General features: G+C 43.4%; 2 protein-coding genes across 11 annotated transcripts; one reads left to right on the top strand and one right to left on the bottom strand.

Annotated features, from left to right (window-relative positions):
• Positions 1-37: 37 nt before the first annotated feature.
• LOC115163494 (serine-protein kinase ATM) lies at positions 38-12,203 on the top strand. Of its 9 annotated transcripts, XM_029715419.1 has the most exons (11): positions 38-321; positions 1,873-1,990; positions 2,079-2,274; positions 2,458-3,085; positions 8,019-8,134; positions 8,236-8,362; positions 8,553-8,736; positions 8,870-9,026; positions 9,329-9,513; positions 9,727-9,860; positions 11,738-12,203. In XM_029715419.1, exons 4-7 carry the CDS (start codon positions 2,765-2,767, stop codon positions 8,697-8,699), a joined length of 711 nt encoding a protein of 236 aa, XP_029571279.1. In that variant the 5' UTR covers positions 38-321; positions 1,873-1,990; positions 2,079-2,274; positions 2,458-2,764; the 3' UTR covers positions 8,700-8,736; positions 8,870-9,026; positions 9,329-9,513; positions 9,727-9,860; positions 11,738-12,203. The 9 variants fall into 9 exon arrangements, with proteins under 9 accessions (XP_029571279.1, XP_029571277.1, XP_029571276.1 ...); XM_029715417.1 differs by having other exon boundaries at positions 2,079-3,085; positions 9,695-9,860; XM_029715416.1 differs by having other exon boundaries at positions 2,079-3,085.
• A 555-nt stretch (positions 12,204-12,758) lies between these two features.
• LOC115163493 (beta-secretase 2) lies at positions 12,759-22,350 on the bottom strand. Of its 2 annotated transcripts, none has more exons than XM_029715414.1 (9): positions 21,797-22,350; positions 17,558-17,646; positions 17,090-17,303; positions 16,375-16,506; positions 15,699-15,833; positions 15,205-15,306; positions 14,776-14,925; positions 14,469-14,637; positions 12,759-14,269 (listed from the first exon to the last, which is right to left on the bottom strand). In XM_029715414.1, exons 1-9 carry the CDS (start codon positions 22,085-22,087, stop codon positions 14,025-14,027), a joined length of 1,527 nt encoding a protein of 508 aa, XP_029571274.1. In that variant the 5' UTR covers positions 22,088-22,350; the 3' UTR covers positions 12,759-14,024. The 2 variants fall into 2 exon arrangements, with proteins under 2 accessions (XP_029571274.1, XP_029571275.1); XM_029715415.1 differs by lacking the exon at positions 21,797-22,350 and adding an exon at positions 17,788-17,811.
• Between the last annotated feature and the right edge of the window lie 1,113 nt (positions 22,351-23,463).

Below are 23,463 nucleotides of genomic sequence, written 5' to 3' on the forward strand. Positions count from 1 at the left end.
TATTTGGAAGATGTGCATTTTGGGAAATTGTGTTTCAATGGGGAGTGTCCACGTTCAGTTTTTAGCTCATTTCAAGTTACTTCCACGACGTTACATATATAAGCAGATATCCGTGTTGTCATTGGAGTTTGTTTTGATGATTGTTATTACTGGTGGTGGCTTTTGCATCTGTGCACAAAACATTATGTTCTTGTATACAGAAAGAGGCTTATAGCTTCAGACGGCTCATCTGATCTCCTGACACAGTGGAGGAGCTGCATCACATTCGGGAACTAGAGCATCGAAAGGCTCCAAGCAGCTCACCTGGGATGCAGTCTTCAGGTAGTATGTCTTCCTACACAGTTTATTACCCGGATGGGTTCTTAATTCTAAACTTGAACTATGAAATATCCTTGTTCATGGTACTGAGGGAGAGAGGGGAATGCAGAACATGTTATTTTTAGACATCAGCTATCCTATGGAAAGGAGAAGGGCCTCAGTCTGCTTTCAGTTGTTGGGTTGTAATTTGAAATACTTGCTACACCAGAAGTTAATGGTTATCTCTAGGAGGAATGTATATGGTGGGGTCAATTAAGTTTGGATATGAGCCAGGGGCTTGGAATGTTATTGAATAAGGGAAAGGCAATCGCATGGTTGTGGTCACTGATAAGGGTGGATAGCTGTTGATTAGTGAGGAATGGGGGCCGAGGTCAAGTCAGGTCACATTAAGGGAGAAGGAACAGTTTATTACCCACATCTTAATTTCCTGCCTAGCAATAAAGATGTAATGTTTAGAGAAAACGAGGAGACTCTACCTAAAATGGGGTATATATACTTTTGCTGGTGGGAACATGTCTTTGTCTGTTTAGCTGTCTGACCTATTGGGTGATTAAACTTGGTTTGAGCTTTTCCTAGTTGTCCGTTAGTTTTTACTCTGTTTAGTTTTTACTCTGTTTATTTAGAACCTAACACCCAAATCCCACTATTAGGGGACTGAGGTGTAGCCAGGCTACTATTTTATTGATTAAATCCATCATCGCTTTGCATTCTCACTGTTTGACCACCCTGTGAAGTTCATCATTTATTTAATCTGTGGCCTAATAAACTGCATGCTTTCCCGAGTTGTAGTGGGAGGACCACACAACATTTCCTCACATGACTCCAAGTTTACTACGATATGAAGGTTATTATATCAATATTGGCGCATAAAGGTGTTTCCACTGCCATTTCTCGCATAATTAATTTTACTGACACAAAAACATTCCACCTTCTTGCATAATTAAAGTTTTGACTGACAAATTTGCTATTTCCATCAGGCCAGTCGTGACACTTTCTGTCATGTACTTTACTCGCATAAAAAGTTTGGATGAAAACCTGGTTAGTGTCAACATTTTTTATTTAACTTGGCAAGTCAGTTAAGAACAAATTCTTATTTACAATGACGGTCTACCCCGGACGATGTTGGGCCAATTGTGCGCCGCCCTATGGGACTCCCAATCACGACCGGATGTGATGCAGCCTGGATTCCAACCAGGTATTGCTGTGACGCATTTTGCACTGAGCTGCAGTGTCTTAGACCACTGCGCCACTCCATAGATTTCATGCCACCTTCAATCTTTCCCTCTGCTTAAAGTGCTGTGACTCAAAACCAAACTCAAATGAAAACGAAAGATGTCCTGAGCGAGATTGAGAGCATGTACCTGCATTTCAGTTTCGACGAGATGCCCTTTGACTCCATGGTGAAAGTGAAGGGAGTGATGGTGTCCTCAGCCATTTCACCAATGGAACACTCTCACCAGCCTTAGTGCCATCAGAGGCTAATGTCTCTGAAGTTAAAAAGTTCATATTTACATGTTTAACATGTCTACCATGCATTCTCTCTTCCATCCATAGGCTGTTCTTGGAGATGACACCGGACAGCTTGGAGAAGAGAAAGATACTTCCTCTGAAATGCCAGCAGACAGCCTTTGAGAACGTCTACCTGAAAGCCTAAAAAGGGATGAGGCTCCAGGTAAACCTGTGTTTCACATGTTACTCTGATAGACATTTTTATGGCCAGTCCATCTCACTATCCCTCTGCTCTCCCTGGTGTGTCACAGAAGAGCAGCTCTCCTGAATACCTGAGTGACGAGACATTTAACCGCAAGGCCACGCTGCTGAAGAATGTGTCAGTGGTGCTGCGCTGCAGCCCCGTCTGTGAGAAACAGTCCCTCTTCGCCCTCTTCCAGTCCTACAAGGAGAACAACATAGAGGAGCCGCTCATCAAAAAGCTGAGGGCAAATCATTTGGCTACACGTATTTACAGTCTCATAAATTATGTATTGCATTAATGTTTCTTAAACTGAAAGCACTTTATAGTGTAGGTGGATAACTCAGCCTTTCCACCGTCACTACATGCAGCATCTGTCTGACTACTATCAGTATGTTATGATATTGACAGACTGAATGTTAATCTGGTTTGTCCCTCACCCCATGTAGATCCTGGGCAGTGTGTCCAGAGTTCTGGGCTACCGGAGACTGGAGGGGTTTGTCAGCTCTCACCTGGATTACCTGGTGGCAGAGTGGCTGGGCTAGCCTGGCTATACCCTGGAGTCCTTCCCCTACACTCTGCTCAATCACGCCACTCTCTTCTACAGCTAGTTGCACATGCTTAGTTTACATTATACTTTATCCCTTAAGTTGTATGTCAATAAAATTACTTTTAGTGAATTTACTGATCTGACAGAATTGGAGTGAATTGAGGTAAAAGCAGAGTTTCTACCATATTGCTTTCTCCTATTCAATCATGTCAGGTCACCTGAAGGAAGGAATGGTGCATCTAAGTAAGATTGATTTATTCATTGTTTCTTTATTTTCTCCCAGCTCCTCCTATCAGGTCCTTATCCCACACCTGGTCTTCCTGGATGACTTTGAGCAGGTGAAGTCCATTGGCACCCACCTGGGTAATGACTGGAAGAAGCTGCTGGCCAACTGCTTCCGTAAGATCATGGTGAACATCCTGCCCTACTTTGTCCTGTCGGGCCAGGACACCCAAGTGGCCCAGCAGCGAGAGAAGGCCCACAGGGTCTATGACCTCCTCAAGGACTACAACTGCCTGGGAAAACCGGTGAGGAAGAGATGCTGGGAGTCTCTGTGCCTGCAGCTGGATGTGCTTGAAACTCTGAAGGATGTTATCATGTACAGTGCATTCGGAAAGTATTCAGACCCCTTCACTTTCTCCACATTTTGTTACGTTACAGCCTTATTATAATAAATCTACACAATAAATATTCCTAATCAATCTACACACAATACCCCATAATGACAAAGCATAAACAGGTTTTTAGAAATAGATTTGCAAATTTATTTAAAATAAAAAACAGAAATACCTTAGACTCTTTGCTATGAGACTCGAAATTGAGCTCAGGTCAATCTTGCTTCCATTGATCATCTTTGAAAGGTTTCTATAACTTCATTGGAGTCCACCTGTGGTAAATTCAATTGATTGGACATGATTGGACATGATTTGGAAAGGCACAAACCTGTATATACAGTGGGGGAAAAAATACAAAAATAGCCAGAAAAACGCATGTCAAAAATGTTATAAATTGATTTGCATTTTAATGAGGGAAATAAGTATTTGACCCCCTCTCAATCAGAAAGATTTCTGGCTCCCAGGTGTCTTTTATACAGGTAACGAGCTGAGATTAGGAGCACACTCTTAAAGTGAGTGCTCCTAACCACAGCTTGTTACCTGTATAAAAGACACCTGTCCATAGAAGCAATCAATCAGTTTCCAAACTCTCCACCATGGCCAAGACCAAAGAGCTCTCCAAGGATGTCAGGGACAAGATTGTAGACCTACGTTGTGAAGGACTGAAATCCTGCAGCGCCCGCAAGGTCCCCCTGCTCAAAAATACATATACATGCCCGTCTGAAGTTTGCCAATGAACATCTGATTGATTCAGAGGACAACTGGGTGAAAGTGTTGTGGTCAGATGAGACCAAAATGGAGCTCTTTGGCATCAACTCAACTCGCCGTGTTTGGAGGAGGAGGAATGCTGCCTATGACCCCAAGAACACCATCTCCACTCTCACACATGGAGGTGGAAACATTATGTTTTGGGGGTGTTTTTCTGCTAAGGGGACAGGACAACTTCACCGCATCAAAGGGACGATAGCCATGTACCGTCAAATGTTGGGTGAGAACCTCCTTCCCTCAGCCAGGGCATTGAAAATGGGTCGTGGATGGGTATTCCAGCATGACAATGACTCAAAACACACAGCCAAGGCAACAAAGGAGTGGCTCAAGAAGAAGCACATTAAGGTCCTGGAGTGGCCTAGCCAGTCTCCAGACCTTAATCCCATAGAAAATCTGTGGAGGGAGCTGAAGGTCGGAGTTGCCAAACGTCAGCCTCGAAACCTTAATGACTTGTACCGTCAAATGTTGGTTGAGAACCTCCTTCCCTCAGCCAGGGCATTGAAAATGGGTCGTGGATGGGTATTCCAGCATGACAATGACTCAAAACACACAGCCAAGGCAACAAAGGAGTGGCTCAAGAAGAAGCACATTAAGGTCCTGGAGTGGCCTAGCCAGTCTCCAGACCTTAATCCCATAGAAAATCTGTGGAGGGAGCTGAAGGTCGGAGTTGCCAAACGTCAGCCTCGAAACCTTAATGACTTGGAGAAGATCTGCAAAGAGGAGTGGGACAAAATCCCTCCAGAGATGTGTGCAAACCTGGTGGCCAACTACAAGAAACGTCTGACCTCTGTGATTACCAACAAGGGTTTTGCCACCAAGTACATGTTTTGCAGAGGGGTCAAATACTTATTTCCCTCATTAAAATGCAAATCATTTTATAACATTTTTGACATGCATTTTTTTGGATTGTTTTGTTATTCTGTCTCTCACTGTTGAAATAAACCTACCATTAAAATTATAGACTGATAATTTCTTTGTAAGTGGGTAAATGTACAAAATCAGCAGGGGATCAAATACTTTTTTCCCCCCACTGTATAAGGTCCCACAGTTGACAGTGCATGTCAGAACAGAAAACAATTTATCTGTAAATGAACCAATGATATCATGCCACACCCAGCCATGCTTACAGACACCTGTGTGTGTCTTTTGAAACTATATAAACTAGTGACCCAGAGTGTCTGTCATTATAGCTTGATGAACACAGCTTGTCTGTCGAAACGTTGGTTATTAGGTAAGTGAATTATTGCATCTGAGCTCCTAGAGTGCGTGGCTTTCTGTTCTACACTGCTAGCCAGCACCTTGCCTAAACAGGCGTGTGTTTCTTTCGCCTCCAGAGCAAAAACCAAGCCATGAGGTCGTAGGAATTGTCCGTAGAGCTCTGAGACGGGATTGTGTCGAGGCACAGATCTGGGGAAGGGTAAAAAAAATAATCTGCAGCATTGAATGTCCCCAAGAACAGTGTGGCCTTCCATTTATGAATGATGGAGAAGTTTGGAACCACCACAATACTCTTTCTAGCGCTGGCCGCCCAGTCAAACTGAGCAATCGGGGGAGAAGGGCCTTGGTCAGAGGTGACCAAGAACCCGATGGTCACTCTGACAGAGCTCCAGAGTTCCTCTGTGGAGATGGGAGAACCTTCCAGAAGGACAACCATTTCTGCAGCGTTCCACCAATCAGGCCATTATGGCCGAGTGGCCAGACGGAAGCCACTCCTCAGTACAAGGCACATGACAGCCCGCTTGGAGTTTGCTAAAAGACACCTAAAGGACTCTCAGACCATGAGAAACAAGATTCTCTGGTCTGATGAAACCAAGATTGAACTCTTTGGCCTGAATGCCAACTGTCACGTCTGGAGGAAACCTGGCACCATCCCAACACTCCTTCCGTGGCCTCCAACTGCTCTTAAATGCTAGTAAAACCAAATGCATGCTTTTCAACCGTTCGCTGCCCTCACCCGCCCGCCCGACTAGCATCACTACTCTGGACGGTTCTGACTTAGAATATGTGGACAACTACAAATACCTAGGTGTCTGGCTAGACTGTAAACACTCCTTCCAGACTCATATTAAACATCTCCAATCCAAAATTGGAATCGGCTTCCTATTTCGCAACAAAGCCTCCTTCAATCACGCCACCAAACATAGTCCGTTTTACGAGGGTATCCTACCGATCCTCAACTTCGGCGATGTCATTTACAAAATAGCTTCCAATACTCTACTCAGCAAACTGGATGCAGTCTATCACAGTGCCATCCGTTTTCTCACCAAAGCCCCTTATACCACCCACCACTGCAACCTGTATGCTCTTGTCGGCTGGCCCTCGTTACATATTCGTCACCAGACCCACTGGCTCCAGGTCATCTATAAGTCTTTGCTAGGTAAAGCTCCGCCTTATCTCAGCTCACTGGTCACGATAACAACATCCACCCATAGCACGCGCTCCAGCAGGTATATCTCACTGGTCATCCCCAAAGCCAACACCTCTTTGGCCGCCTTTCCTTCCAGTTCTCTGCTGCCAATGACTGGAACGAATTGCAAAAATCACTGAAGCTGCAGACTTATATTTCCCTCATTAACTTTAAACATCAGCTATCTGAGCAGCTAACTGATCGCTGTACTGTACATAGCCCATCTGTAAATAGCCCACCCAATCTACCTACCTCATTCCCATATTGTTTTTATTCACTTTTCTACTCTTTTGCACACCAGTATTTCTACTTGCACATCATCATCTGCTATGTATCACTCCAGTGTTAATTTGCTAAACTGTAATTACTTCGCTACTATGGCCTATTTATTGCCTTACCTCCTCACACCATTTGCACACACCGTATATAGACTTTCTTTTTTTTCTATTGTGTTATTGACTGTACGCTTGTTTATTCCATGTGTAACTCTGTATTGTTGTTGTGTCGCTTTGCTTTATCTTGGCCAGGTCGCAGTTGTAAATGAGAACTTGTTCTCAACTAGCTTACCTGGTTAAATAAAAGTGAGGGGAATAAAACATGATGGTAGCAGCATCCTTCTGTGGGGATGTTTTTCAGTGGCAGGGACTGGGAGACTAGTCAGGATTGATGGAAAGATGAACGGAGCAAAGTACAGAGATCCTTGATGAAAACCTGCTCCAGAGCATTCAGGACCTCAGACTGGGGCAACGGTTCACCTTCCAACAGGACAATGACCTTAAGCGCACAGCCAAGACAAAGCAGGAGTGGCTTCGGGACAAGTCTCTGAATGTCCTTGAGTGGCCCAGCCAGAGCCTGGACTTGAACCCAATCTAACATCTTTGGAGAGACCTGGAAATGGCTGTGCAGCGACACTCCCCATCCAATCTGAAAGAGCTTGAGGATCTGCAGAGAAAACTGGGAGAAGTTCCCATTTTTATTTTACCTTTATTTAACTAGGCAGGTCAGTTAAGTACAAATTCTTATTTTCAATGACGGCCTAGGAACAGTGGGCTAATTGCCAAGCTCAGGGGCAGAACAACACTTTTACCTTGTCAGCTCGGGGATTCAATCTTGCAACCTTTTGGTCACCAACGCTCGAACCACTAGGCTACCTGCCGCCCAAATACAGGTGTGCCAAGATTTTAGCGTCATACCCAAGAAGACTCGAGGCTGTAATTGCTGCCAAAGGTGCTTCAACGAAGTACTGAGTAAAGGTTCTGAATGCTTATGTAAATGTCATATTTCAGTTTTACATTTTTAATACATTTGCAAAAATGTTGCTTTATCATTATGGGGTATTGTGTGTAGATTGATGAGATGAAAACACTAATACATTTTAGAATAAGGCTGTAACGTAACAAAATGTGGAAAAAGTAATGGGGTCTGAATACTTTCCGAATGCACTGTATAAACTAGGATTGGGATCCAGTCCTTTTCACTTCATCCCCTGAATTGGCTGAATTGAAATGGAATTGGCCCCAACCCTGGTGCCTTGTATGCCAACCCTTTCAGGGTGTGCTAACTACAACCAGCAGCAGCCAAGTGAACCTGCAGTAGAAGCTGTAAAAGCAGTCTTAATGTCCGTCTCTCTGACAGACCTAACTTTCTGTATCACTGTTGGATTTTCCACAGCAAATCGACAGCCTGATTCACAGTAACCTGGCGGACATAGTGGTGGAGCTGTTGATGACCCTGTATGATGAGGCTGCTACTAAGGGGGGCAGAGGGGACCTGAGGAGGTGCATAGAGTAATGTTCATTACACATCACTCCTTACCACTCCACAACCACACTTACTTGCATTCACAACCTTTCATTGTCTGTGATGATATGTTCCATGTTCTCTCTAGGGAACTGGACCCAGCCCCAAACCCACCCTCCTTCAGCTCCAATATTATCAAAGCCACACTGGACTACCTCAGCAAATGTCACAGTGCCAGTCACAAGTCCCTGGTGGCCATTTTATCCAAGACACTGGTAAAATGCTGTCCTTGTCTCATAATTGTGTTGCAATTGCTGTAGAATGTTCTTATAACACAATGGAACAGAATTTGGCTTTACAAAGTTGAATGGTTTCCTGGGCCCAGTTAAAAAAAAAACACACACACACACACATTTAATCTGGAAAGGAATCCGGATTCTGTTTTGATTCTAGATCTCCATCTAGAGGATCCTGCTGGCGGTGTGTCAGAAGGCATCTGAGATGATCAATGCCTACGAGAGGCACCATCCTGCTGATGTACCACATGTTTGTCAGTCTGCTGCTCAGGGAGGTCAAGGACGGCCTGGGGGAGCCTGGGCCTTCATCCTCTGAGACATTATTGACACACTTATCCACCAATCAAGAGCAGGTTAGGGGTTAACACACACACACACACACACAATATGCTGCTCTCTCATACATCCGATGGAGAGACTCGTCATTTTTGCTCTCTAATAGTTAATTGTTTTTCTACCTGTTCTTGTTTTGTCATGTCGGCCCAGTTGGACGAGTTGTCGAGCCGTAGTTTCTCCCTGTTGTGACCTACTGACCTCTGTGTCCCATGGCCGTGTAGTTCTGTGACGACACTGGACTGCCACCTACAGGTCATTGTTGGTACTCACTGCCCAGGTGACCAACCAACTTGCCATCTCACAGCAGGTAAGACATGGTTGTATCACATGGCCAGTACTCTCAGAATAATTTGCTCAAAGTAGGTATTACACTGTTCCCTGTTCTCTCCTTTCTCTCGGACTCCTCTTTCTCTCTCTCTTTTCTCTCTCCCCTCTTTTCGCTGCTCTTCTTTTTCTCTCATGTGCTATGCCTTCTGAGTGTGGGTGACAGATGATGAGAGAGATGTGGCCTCCTCCGGGCTTTGTGAAGATTTTATTTTCCACTGTCCTCTCTGCTCAATATCTACTGTGTGTGTGATATTGCAACTCCCTCTCCCCATGTATACACAGAAGGTGCAGTGGGAGTTTAAGCTGGAAAAGAGGGCTCTGTCCGACCTGCAGGTTTACAGAAGGAACTTCCTGTAGAGAACTACATCCAGTGTCTGGAGCAGGGCGAGGAGCACGACAACTGGGTGTTCTGCCTGGCCTCACTGTGGTTGGAGAACGCTGACATCAAGACAGACAATGACATGAGGGTGAGTTACTGATCACACTAACATCACCCAATACTCACTACATTGATACAAGATTGTTTGTTACACCTTTTGTTTAGTCTGGGCTCCATTTCAAACTGAAATCTCTCTTCACAATCAGTTTGGATCCCAGGCTACCCAGCATTAATGTGTCTTCCCAGCATTAATGTGTCTTCCCATTTAGATGAGAGAAACTACAGTTTGTTTTACTATTAGTGCTTCAGGGAGGTGTGAAGAGGATCCCATCCTATAAGTTTCTGCCTCTCGTGTACCAGCAGGCTGCCTGCACGGAGATCAGAAATGTCTGCTAAAGTGGCAGGGATGTGGGTTTCCATGATGTTCTCAATGAGGTGAGACTAATATGTTTCAATAGGGAACAGAAGCAAAAAAAACATAAATGCACCTGTGAACTATAGAGTTTATCTGCCTGACACTCTTTCCTCTGGTCTAAAAAAAGATCCCAGGGCAGTGATTGGGGACATTAGCCTGTGTAGTGTGCTGGTTTTCCTGACTCTGTGGTCACTAAAAGATCCCATGGAATGTAAGAGTAGGGGTGTTAACCCTGGTGTCCTGGCTAAATTCCCAATCTGGTTCTCATACCATCATGGCCACCTAATCATCCCCTGCTTCCAATTGGCTCATTCATCCCCACTCCTTTCCCATGTAACTATTCCCCAGGTCGTTGCTGTAAATGAGAATGTGTTCTCAGTTATGTAGTAAAATAAGGGTTAAATTAAAAAAACACAACCACCTTCATAAATGACTTTTGGGCTTTTACTGGTGTATGAAGTTACTGTCCCTTGTGTTCCTCTGTATAAGCCCTCCCCTTTGACCTGCCCATTATGCCGATAAAGAACCTATATGATGTCGTCATTCCTATGATGGAGATCAAGGTAGAGAATGGGTTTGATCATCTGTGGATCCCTCACTAATTTATCACCTGACATAAGGGGATTTTTGTTATGCAATAGGATGTTTTGCAGCCATTTTGCATAGAATTTGCACTGTAATGTATGTATACACCATGTCACATGGTATACCTGCCGCCCCTACTCTGCTCTCCACAACACAATACAATCATTACTATACCTACAACAAATATTTTCTTAAACATTTGGCTATTCCTCTGATGTACAGTACCAGTCAAATGTTTGGACACACCTACTCATTCAAGGGTTTTTCTTTATTTTTACTATTTTCTACATTGTAGAATAATAGTGAAGACATCAAAACTATGAAATAACACATATGGAATCATATAATAACCAAAAGTTTTAAACAAATCAAAATATATTTGAGTTTCTTCAAAGTAGCCACCCTTTTTTTTGCCTTGATGACAGCTTTGCACGGTCTTAGCATTCTCTCAACCAGACTGTAATCAATTATTAGGTTTCTAATGCAACGTTTATATGAGTAGTTTTCTTGTGTTGTTCAGAATTATTTTCATCAAATGTCTGATATATAATCTATTTGATAATTTTTTAAGAGAATGTTGTACTAGTATAGGTTCATTGTATCATAGGATAATAAATAGCTGATGTTAGATAAAGATAATTGATTTTTGTTCATATATTTCTTGGAGGGCTTATTCAAAACTACAGTACAACACAAATGGAAAGGCTCTTGTACGAGAGACAAATTGAGAGCTTACTCCCTCAAGTCAATCTGAGGTGTTTTAAATGGGGGCGGTAAAGTTCCACATGAGTGGCTAGTAGGTCCACCACTCATACAGACCTGACACCTGTTTGTTTAGTGTAGTGTTGAATGAATGGACTCAAAGGAGATGTAGACTTACCTCAACAGGTAGACTTGCAAGTAAGTGTTTTTATTAAAATGTTCTTACCTATAGAATGTGCCTATGCAGTTTTGAATGTTTTCTGTGTCATATTTCCTACACCGTGGACATTAAGAATGACTGAATTGTTTTGTTTCATCGACTTCCAAGAATTGTAAAAAGTATGTAATATAATTGTCTATCCTAAGGTTTCCTTAAGACAAAATGACCACTAATCCAGTAAGTTCCTCACTGTCTTCTGCATAGGACATTCACGTACAAACTGGAAATTCTACCTAGAGTCAAATCTTTGTGGCGTTCCTGAATTGTTCTGAGATGTTTAATTGCCTTTTTTAGTGTGTTAAATGTAGTTATTACATTGTAGCAGACGTGGTCAAACTGTTTAATTTCACTTGACCTTTTAATCTGGTTTACTGTATGTCTTCTTCACAGTACCAGGAGTCAGGTCCCTACGCCCCTAACGAGGGTTTCCATGAGGGTAAGGGGGGGCCCTCCACTCAACCCCTCTGTGGAGGAACTACCCCAGTTTGTACACGAACTGGGCCCTGCACCTCCTGATAGCGCTGCCTCTATTTTTTGACAGTTGTTTCATGCATACATTTTGCCCTTTTCCTGTCAGACTAATGTAATATTGTAATTGAGCAACAAAAATGTTTTGCGTTTAAAGCCTTTTTAGTAGTACAAATGAGTAGGTCTTTGATTATGTTAAAGAATGTAGAAGAATTCATCCATCAAGTACATAGGGACCACTGTCATCAGTGTGCTCCTTCTATTGGTTGCTGGGATACTACTGTAAGTACTTGTTTTTCCCCTCTTATCATTCGGCATCTACCCTAAGACCTAGGCATACGTCATTCACTTCAATTTGATGAATAAAACTTGTTCCCTTCCGACCATCCTTTTACTCACCCTCCAGCTGTGTGTGTGGGGTGGCGTGTGGCGATGCTCGCAGTGTCAGCCAGTCTCAGTGGTGTGATGTGGTAAGACTGTCCAGCAGGGCAGTATAAAGCTCAGTGTTGTAAGTATCCATTTTACATTACAGTTTGGTAATTTGCAGACGTTCTAATCCAGAACAATTTACAGTCAGTGCATTAAACTTAAAAACCGCAAAAATAAACTTTTCTGAATAAAGCAGCTATCAGCAAAATCATTGCTAATAAGAAAAGACAAGCTCAAATGTTAGTGCAAGAAAGCCAAGTACAACAGTAAGTGTTACAGTTATAAAATAACCTTTCTTAGGGTGTTGCTAGGGGCGTTCAAACGAGTTACTCTTTGAAGTTAGGTTTTCGGACGCTTTACGTTTACCCATTCCGACCCTTGGTCATCTACCCTGACAAAGATCTGTCTGGGAGATTTTACTCTACAGGTACTGTCTCCCCTATGCTTGAAGAGTGGTCTTGGTCGTTGCTCTTGAATACAAGATTATAGAAACAGAACCTGCACCATGGTGCTCTCTACTTGTGTAACTCTTTATTCATAATATTCAAGTGAATGGTGAATTGTTTTTATCCAGGTTGGAATAGAGGCTGGGTGTTTTATCACGCTGGAATGAGAGCCTTTACTTTAATCTGATAAATTTAATTATATACAATCACAATTTTGGCACTGATACATTTAAACAATTGAGAACAGTTTGATACAAAATCAGGTGCAGATTTAAATTAAACACCTTTGCAAAAAAATTAAACTTTTTGAAAATACAGTACAATACTTTTTTTGGCCAATACATCTCCCCTATTGAAATCATGGGTAATGTAAAATTTAGAAAATATTATTTAACATAAATACTCCAATATAAATGTGCCCTTACAAATCAGGTTTCTGTATGTCTACTAATGGTGAGGTTTTGAAATATTATACAATCATTCATTTTGACTTAAATATCAAATATGTATATTAAGTACACAATATCATTACAAAATCCTAGTAACACAGATTGCTTCATTCTCACTCATACAGATGGAGTGATTCATAATTTGACACTTTTGATCACTTTTTGCAGTTAAACAGTGTCGCAAACCCATGCTAGTTCCCATATGAGATGGCTGTGACTTGATAGCATTGTAAACGACAAGGGAAGTATATCAACCTATGTGTATCATCTTCCATTGTCTGTGACCTCCTGGTTGTACTTTGAATGAAAACATTTAGTCAACTCCAACTCTTAATAAAACAGCTTGACAAAGGACATTTCCTACAAAACGTTCCTCCTTTCATCACACAGCAAAGAGTAAAATTGTAATGAAAGAATGGTAACGATACCTATGGGGAACATTCAACAAACTTGAGTAATTTACAATATGCTATTTTGAGTTGAGGCTTCTGAAAAGTAAAAAGAAACATTGCTGTTTAAGAGTTCTTAGGACCTTGTCTCATGTGAGAGCAGTGTACTTCACTACCATGTTGTAGGCAGTGGGGAATCAGCAGGAAATATGTGCAAGGAGAGACTGGGCTGGCATAGAGATAGCATTCCTTTCTGCTACCCAACCTTCAGTCTAATAATGTGTCTAAATTAAATCAGAGGTTGCTGTGAAACTGGAGTGCAAAGAAAACTGGTAACATCTAAACTAAGAAAAGCGTTCTCTGGTCAAACTGCAGTCTCCATGATGTGTCCAGAGAACAGTCCTATTGGTCACTGCAGCCCCAACCCCTCCCCTCTCCCTGCCTCAGAATTGGAACTCCCGGTGGCCGTCGCCGTCCCACCCGAGGCCCGCCTCAGTCATTTGATGCGGTGGCGGACCAGCGAGGACTCATCAGTGATCTCACCGGACCGGTCTCGGTGACGACAGGGCAGGACGAGGAGGAGGAGCAGGATGAGGAGCACCACGACACAGACGGCCACCAGGGCGTAGGAGATGACCCAGAGAAGGGGCTCCTTCAGCAGCCCTCCAGCAGCACAGTCAGATGCCACGTCTGCAGATGAGAAGGGCCCAGAGATCTCTGACACGGCTATCCCACCGTTCACTGGAGAGAGGAACCAGGGTTATAATAGCTAATGTACTGTGGAATGTGAGACGGGTATACGAAGAGCACTTGACCAGGCGCATAAACGTTTACTAGCCCCCCCCAAAAAAAAATTTTTTTCTGATGCTAGAGCCATAACCATACTATATTGGAACACCAAGGCCGTTTCTAAGACCCAATAATAGTCTCCAGCACTCACCTGCACATCTACTGACAGCGAAGCCCACCCTCTTCTCTGCCCGGTTGAAGATGACGTAGAAGCCCTCCATGACGGTTGCTCCTATCACCAGGCCGTTGGCTGACGACGAGATGCCGAAGCGGAAGCAGTCCAGCGTACCGTCCACATCTGCGATTGGCTGGATATACAGCTGCAGGGAGCAGCCACACTAATGTCAAAAGAGCTGTCGGCAAACAGATCTAAAGCTCGTAACAAGATGGCTGATGTTGGTTAGAGTAAGCAAACAACAAACACACGGAAGCAACATGGGGGACGTTTGTTGTGTCACCTGAGGGAGGATGGAGATTTTGAAGGATTGGCTGGTGTTGGTGGCTCTCAGGTAGATGGACAGTTTGGGGAAGAACCTCCACGGCGTCTCCCCCTTCAACCAGCAGGCCAGTTTAGTGCCACCCCAGAACCCTGAGGTGAAGTCCTGGATCTGGACCATAGAAAGACAGTGATGGATTGTTAAGACTCCAATAAAACTACTCTGAGTTGTGAAAAAAAGTGTACTTTTACATAGATAACCACTCATTTTCTCTCAGATCCGTAGACCAGAACAGAGTTGCCATATAGGGGTGAACAAATATAAGCCATGGTATGGAAAGGAAATAAGTTGCGGTGTCCTCAGTCTACACAGTTACTGAAGTGTCCTCAGACAACCAGGTTATCCTAGAAGTTCTTTGTCATTTGATCATGGGCACAGCGGCTGACATACCAGAGATGTTCTTGAGATGGCCTCCACCACAGCACTGAACACATTCACAGGCAGCCGCAGAAGAGTGGTTCCACTGTCCACTATGGCTTTATCCTTGTTGTACTGGGAGAGGGAGAGAGAATGAAGAGAGAAGAAGATGTATAAAGAAAGGGGAAAACATCATATTTTTTTCAGTTGCATATTTCATTTCAGAAGACCTTGATCAAACAAAAAGCTGAAATGTCCACCTTGGTTCCTGGAAGGCTTCAGAAACAGATTTAGCACATTCTTGTATCTCAGCTCAGGCATGCTTTATTAACTGTTGCTTTATATCCTCTTTCCAGACCTGCACTACAGGCTCATCCAGAAATAATGCTCACTAGAAACAGCCTTAGTCTTATGGCTACGGTTAGGCTTGGTTCCTCAAACCTGACGTGTTGTGCAGATTGAAATACTTTGCAAACCATTTAGACCAGGGCAATTTAGAAAACAACAGTGGACAGTTTGTCTCATACCTCTTTGCAGTCCAGGTTTAGATTCTGGTCCCCAACCTCCAGCTTCAATACTTCCACCTGATAGTACCACTCTTCCTTTATAGGGGTGTACCACATGGACCCCGAAAACAATGTTGGTTCAACACCTCCCATGACCTGAAACAAAACAGGGTTTTCATTCACTTTACAAATTACTGAATACAATGATAGCCTGAATACTGTAATAAAACTACAATGGCATGCCTTGGCAATGTTTGGCATGGCATTGCAGACACTGATTACACCCCACTATCTCTCCCATCTGCTGCGCTCACTCACGTGGTCGGCTCGACCGTGACTGCTCTTATAACACCGACAGACCTGCCCTCGGCAAGGGGCTATCTTAGCTTAATTAGCCACTCGCTAACTAGATTGGGTGTCCAATGGGGAAACGCATTGAGAGGCGCAGAGACTTGCTAGCGATCATGTTTCTAAGAAGCACCATGCTGCTCAGTCTAATCCACCCTTGAAAGGTTTATCTGGTCTGGGCGTCGGGAGAAATATTATGCCAAGCAACTGTGTGTGAGATGAACAGCCTCAATAATCATCTTCTTTGACACTACAACAACCAGCCTTTGTAAGGAAGTCCCCCCCCCCCCCACCCCACCATTCACTCCTCCCATTCATAGCCTTTAGCTTTCTCCTCCTGACTACTCACAAGACTTCCCCCCGTGGGGTCGGCAGTGGTGCTGGCTGACAACCCAGCTCCGCACATCTGGAGGGAGAACACATCTGGGATGCCTGTCTGTCGTACCACGGAGTTAAAGAAGGGCTCCACCGAGGAGTCAGGCTGAGAAACAGGAAACATAAACAAAACACTCTGGTCATTAACTTAGTGTAAAATAGTATAACGTCTTGGCTGTCCTATTGGTCAATAGTGAAGCTGTAAGCACAGAGAATGACAGGAGAAAGTCTTATCAGTTATCACCCTGACTAAACAGGATCCCCCCTCTCTATACCTTGACTTCACATGGTGTATATGTCAAGGGCCAGATATATGCATGTGATGCATGACAAACATTCTGAAAATCATCTGAACCTGAACAAAGCTGAGATCCACAGTACAGAGTGGTCACTGTATGTCAATGATTTCAAGTTGTTGACCTCAAAATCTGCATAAGGCATACATTGTGTAAGCTCAGAATAGCCTAACCAACATTACGCCCCATGGTTCTGTGTGATGATGAGATCACAGCTCCATTCTGAACAGTATCATGTGTGTGAACCTTTTCCGGTTGAGTTGATTTGATCTTTGATAACATTCAGCAGCTCTTCACGCCCCACCACGCTTACGGACACCACTGTGCCAAATCAAACAGACATGGCGATATCATTCATATCAAGAGGGCATGAGGACCCCTCCACCCATTTACCCGAGCCAGCAGGGGGTAGGCCAGACCCAGGATGCCCTGCCAGTTGACCCCTGGGAGGAAGAATCCGTCGGACGAGAGGATGGTGGCGATGTTGATGGTGAGGGTGCCAGCGATGCTGGGTATGAGGACGCGGTCGGTGCCCAGCTCGCCCTCCCAGTTGCCCTGGGTGTACTTGACGGCCACGCCCCTGCCAGTGGACTTGTACGTACTGGAGCTGAACACAGGGACAGTCAGGGAGATTAACCAGCACTCTTGGACAAAGGAAATCTTATCAAACGAATGCCTGAGCCAATTATAAACAAACATAAAACATGATCAGATTGTAGTATAAATGATGAGATTGATGTGAAACACTGATTACTTAATTAAGGCATTTTCTAATATTATGAGGCCACCAAATATAATGCGTAGCCTTCTCATTGACCCAATAGAGATATTCCACAGAGCAAATATCCGAGCCTGACTCACAGTGCTGTGTTGAAGAAGTGTGTGATGAAGGGATGTGCTGCTGCAGCCACAGCAAAGTTACTGCTTCCTGTATCAACCAGGATATTCAGCTGGAAAAACAAAAGAGTAGTGAGTACTTTATCAGTCATTCAACCATCCGTGTTACTTATGCGCACACTTCTTAAGACACGCCATAAACACACAAAATGACTCAGTCAGCGATCGTGCTTTGAGCAGAACAGGTTATTTACTATGCTCATGACGTCTGAAGATTAGGAAAAAAAATCTCTCTGGTCTGGTATCTTTTGAAAAAACATGACCACGTTACGCCCGCCCATTGCTCCACAGTTTAAAACTCCCTCCATCCTGGTATTTGTCAGCGGTGTGCGAGCAGGAGCGGAACGTGAGCTACAAAGCAGCAGTTGAGATCATGTTGTCTCAGGCATCAGTTCAACTAGGGGAACTAATGAGATAACCGACTTCTGTCACCTCGGTGACGCACAAGGGTCATTACTGAACATTCCTCATCATTAAAGAGGCTGTGCTCTCCACAGCTCCGCTCGCAACAAAGGAGTTTATTTACCATTTAAACGTGTTAGGCTGCTTAACTAGCCTTTAAAGCACTTTGGATTGATGGAGGAGAGGCAACATGAAGGGAATACACAGGAAAGCGGTCTGCTGGTGTGACATTGCACTTCCTGCGTCTTCCCTAAAGCAGCCCGAGGAAAATGTGATTTTCGGGATATTTGTTTTCATTCAACTAAAGCATGGGCTTCGTCAAAGCTAAGAATAAGAAGTAACTCATTCAGAAATGTTACAGTGAAGACCTTACTTGACACCCAGACAAAACAAATGAAGCATTCTGCTCTCACTAAATAGGCTACTCAAGAGTATTCTGCATTCTTGTTGTCGACCCGGTTCTGAGAAGAAAAAAACCCCCAGATGAGCAGGAACTATTGATGACCGACAAAAACTGTAAATAGGCCTAGCTATCCCTCACAATATAGGCTATACAAAAACCCTAGCAGGATCTACACATAACAGCCAATAATGACAAAGTGAAAACATGCTCAGACTTTTTTGCAAATTTATTGAAAATTAAATTCATAAATTATTAATTTACAAAAGTATTCACACCCCTGAGTCAATCCATCACTACCTTTGGTAGCGATTACAGCTGTGAGCCTTTCTGGGTCAGTCGCAAAGAGCTTTGGACACCTGGATTGTACAATATTTGCACATTATTGTTTTTAAAATTCTTCAAGCTCTGTCAAAACTGTAACTAGGTCACTTAACTCCATTGTATATTTGGCAATGGCATGCCTTGGCATGCAGTTTTACTTTAGTGCCTGCAAACAGGATGCATATTCTGTACAGGCTTCCTTTTCACTCTGTCATTTAGGTTAGTATTGTGGAGTAACTCCAATGTTGTTGATCCATCTTCAGTTTTCTCCTATCCCAGCCATTAAAAACTAACAGTTTTAAAAAGTCACCATTGGCCTCACTATGAAATCCCTGAGCAGTTTCCTTCCTCTCCGGCAACTGATTTAGGAAGGATGCCTGTATCTTTGTAGTGACTGGCTGTATTGATACACCATCAAAAGTGTAATTAATAACTTCACCATGCTCAAAGGGATATTTAATATCACGTTAAATTATTATTATTTTTTTTAAATCTACCAATATGTGCCCTTCTTTGCGAGGCTTTGGAAAACCTCCCTGATCTTTGTGTTTGAAATTCACTGCTCGACTGAGGGACCTTACAATTATCTGTATGTGTGGGGTACAGAGATGAGGTAGTAACTCAAAAATCATGTTAAACACTTATTGCACACAGAGTCCATGCAAATTAAGCACATTTTTACTCCTGAACTTATTTAGGCTTGTCATAACAAAGGGGTTGAATGCTTATTGACTCAAGACATTTAAGCGTTTCATTCTCAATTAATTAGTAAACATTTCTAAAAACATAATTCCAATTTGACATTATGGGGTATTGTATGTAGGCTAGTGACACAAAATCTCAATTTAATCCATTTTATATTCAGGTTGTAACAACAAAATGTGTAAAGTCAAGGGGTGTGAATACTTTTTGAAGGCACTGTACTTCCTCAAAGCTCTGTTGCGTCCCTATCAGTGTTCCCTAGTTGGACTGGCCGAAGTCCCACCACTATGGCTCTGCCATCTGAAACCCTACTGCCACCACACAGATGGCAGCACGCCACTCACGCTGGGCCCAAACCAGACAGACCATCCTGACGCAGCCTGTTGGGGAAAACTAGGGGCATTTCCTTGTACCTCCTACCCTCTCAATCCTCTTCCTTACTCCCCTAGCTTGGCTGGGCTGAACCACCAGGCAAATCCCTTCTCTTCCCCTTCCCTGAGCCAGCATGGCGGCTTGGTCGCCTGTGGTTGAGCCTTGCCTGGCTAATTAGCAGAGGCTCTGTGGTGGGGATGTGCATCTGCTACCTGTTTGTACCAATTAGCAGATGTGAGGCACTCCAGCCGACACCTCGGCCTAGCTGCGACGGGGCTAACAGATGTGGCAATTAGTGGTTCATCTGAATAACGCCTTGTTTAACACCAGGCCTTTAATTATATCATAGATAGAACTGTTTGACGATTGGTGTTATTGTGCCCCCCTCCCCTTGTTCTCTCCCCTCCCCTCCCTACCTCTCATCTGATTATAGTCAGAAGTGTTGCTTAGCTAGGTTCATTTTAGTGAGGTCAGATTCCTTCAGTGTGATCATTCCACTAATAAGCACAAGGAAATGACAAGGCAGAAATACGCTTGATAAGATTGTGGGAACCAGAGTCTGGCTGTGCCATAGCCATGGTACCTTGCTAACAACCAACTCTTGGTCCAACAATAAAAAGTGTTCCAGCTAAGAACACACTGGCTTTATCAAGAACATACTAACATAATGTAAACATTCCAAAGACTGGGAAGTGTGGGTACCTAAAACTGCATGCAATTAGGGCCAAATTGCAAAATCAGGCATAAATGAAGACAGGGGGAAATAGATGGTGATGGAGAGGGAGATATTTACATAAAACCTAGAACAAAAGAAGAACAGAAACTATGGGCCACATTCTTCCAGATCCATTAGTAGAGTTTGAGCAGATTTCAGCTTTCTCCCTGAGCCTTTGTGCCTCATAATCCTGGTCAGCTGCCTGGCCAGTGGAGCCCAAGCAGAGGCCCGAGTCTAGCAGCATCATGTGAGCTCATGTGCGTGGGGGCTTACATGGCAGAACCAGGCCCTGGGCTCAGAGCTGGCTGCAGTCTCACTCTCGCCGTCACCCCCTCCTGCCCACGCCCCAGGGGCTAACAGCCTCCCCACACCCTCTCTCCATATCACATGCTGGCTGGAATAACTATTTGCAGACAGACAGGCTTGGTCATAAGTTAGCCTACTAAATACCATGGCCTAAATGTGAACATGTATTGCATTATGTAGTTGAATTTGTAGGCTCTATTACAGTATATTAACAACACTTTATTATATCTACACTGAGAATACCAAACATTAGGAACACCTTCCAGTGCTTGACTGGAGCTCACAGGAGCAGAGTACCGGCACCTCAAATGTTCTACTGCTTGTGCTCCTATTCCTCTAGCTCAAAAGTAATGTGGGGCTCCTGCACCTAAATATAAACAATACCAGCACCCAAAATGAGTACTGGAACCTAGTTCAGTCCAAGTCAAGCACCTTCCTAATATTGAGTTGCATCCCCCTTTGCCCTCTGAACAGCCTCCATAACACCTCCACAACATGTTAAAAGCATTCCACAGGGATACTGGCCTGTTGACTCCAATGCTTCCTACAGTTGTATCATGTTGGCTGGATATCCTTTGGGTGGTGGACCATTCTTAATACACACGGGAAACTGTTGAGCATGATAAACCCAGCAGCGTTGCAGTTCTTGACACAAAGTGCGCATGGCACCTACTACCATACCCCGTTCAAAAGCACTTAAATCTTGTGTCTTGCCCATTCACCTTGGCACACATACACAATCCATGCTTCAATTGTCTCAAGGCTTAAAAATCCTTCTTTAACCTGTCTCCTCCCCTTCACCTACACTGATGGAAGTGGATTTAAAAAGTGACATAAATAAGGGATCATAGCTTTCACTTGTTCAATCTGTCATGAAAAAAAGCAGCTGTTTTGTATATATAAATAAAATGTCTACTTCATTCGAGGTAGAGGTCAAGAAATGTATTCCACATTGAAAACAATAGGTCATATTTTGATATACCTTTTGACCAGGGGTACCCAGTGACATCTCCATGTAGTAACCTCTGCCAGAGTCGCCTTGTAAGTTATTGACCATGTCCAAAAAGTTCACTATTCCAGCTGGATCAGATGCCAGGGACAGTCCATTTCCTGAGGCTTGTATTAGTTTCAGAGGAGTTAAATCCAAATCCAAAGAAGAGTTAAATTTACCTGTAAATATTTTAAGTGGAATGGTATAGAGACATTTTGTCATTCCAAAACAGAGCATGATAAATAATGCTCTAAGGGGGATCGAACCGTTATGGTAAGCCATGGCAAATATTATTCAGGGAAAGTCAAACCTCGGGAAAAGTCCAGCTCTTTGTTCAAAGTTTGCTCCTTAGTTTTCAGCTTGGCCATCATGAGACCTCCAGTGAGGTAATCATGGTGAACGTGTTCAGACGACGACGCTGAAAAACATTAGAAACAACCTCGGCTTTCACATTCAGACGCATTCAGAAGTTTACTACTCTCTCCAAAAGTTATTTGCCTTACTTATTATTTTGGATGGATGACTTCCTGAATTCCATATCACGGATGTGACGAAGTGCCACAACTTTTATTTTTTTGGTCAGGGAAGATTTGCTTGGAGGGCGCCTATGGGGCGCACCATAGAGATAGTTAGAGGACTTATATCTGTGTCGTTATAGCGTATGTGACAGCATGGGCTGCGCCAATGAGGCTACAACCATAGCAATTCCCACCCAGTTGACGACTCGGACTACTTTAACATGGTGGAAGCCTTCAATGGCGCTGCCCATGATAAAATTGACTTTTGGCCACTAGAGGCCGCTATCATTGTCAACGTGATTTCCCTGTGTTTTGTACATACTTCCACACTATGAATTTGGAATAATACTGTAAAATTGTGAACATGATGTTAATGCTGTAAGAGCTGTTTGGAAAGACGGGCTGAAATTTCTGCCTGTTTTGGTGGGATGGAGTGACATCACCATATATTCAATTAGTTAATAGACCAATAACAAAGAAAATTCCAAAACTCTGCCAATAACAGCTATTATTCAGTTTCCCCCTCCCTACTCAGATCACTCCCACACTAACTTAACATAGTAGGGATAAAAGAAATGCCCAAAACTAGATCCCTTACATACTGGTCTTGAGGAGAAGAAGAAAAACTGTCCAGGGTAGGTCTCTTCTGCACTGTTCCACCAATCTAGTCAATGTGGAGGAGGAGTTAAGAGAGTGTCACCTTATTATTAACGTCCAAAAGTGGAAGTTAGATTACAGGCTCTCTTTCCATTAACCCCTGAAAACTGGAACATTTGGTTGTCGCAAAATTCTTGCTTGAGAAATTGCGATTTGCTAAGAAACTATTTTTGGTGTTATTTTTTACCAAATCAAATCAAATTGTATTGGTCATACACATGGTTAGCAGATGTTAATGCGAGTGTAGCGAAATGCTTGTGCTTCTAGTTCCAACAGTGCAGTAATATCTAACAAGTAATCTAAAAATTCCCAACCACTACCTAATACACACAAATCTAACAAGTAATCTAACAATTCCCTAACAACTACCTATGCACACAAGTCTAAAGGGGTGAATGAGAATATGTACATATAAGTATATGGATGAGCGATGGCCAAGCGGCATAGGCAAGGTTCAGTAGATGGTATAAATAGAGTATTCAT

Source organism: Salmo trutta, chromosome 26 (assembly GCF_901001165.1).
Source record: "Salmo trutta chromosome 26, fSalTru1.1, whole genome shotgun sequence".
NCBI lineage: Eukaryota > Metazoa > Chordata > Actinopteri > Salmoniformes > Salmonidae > Salmo > Salmo trutta.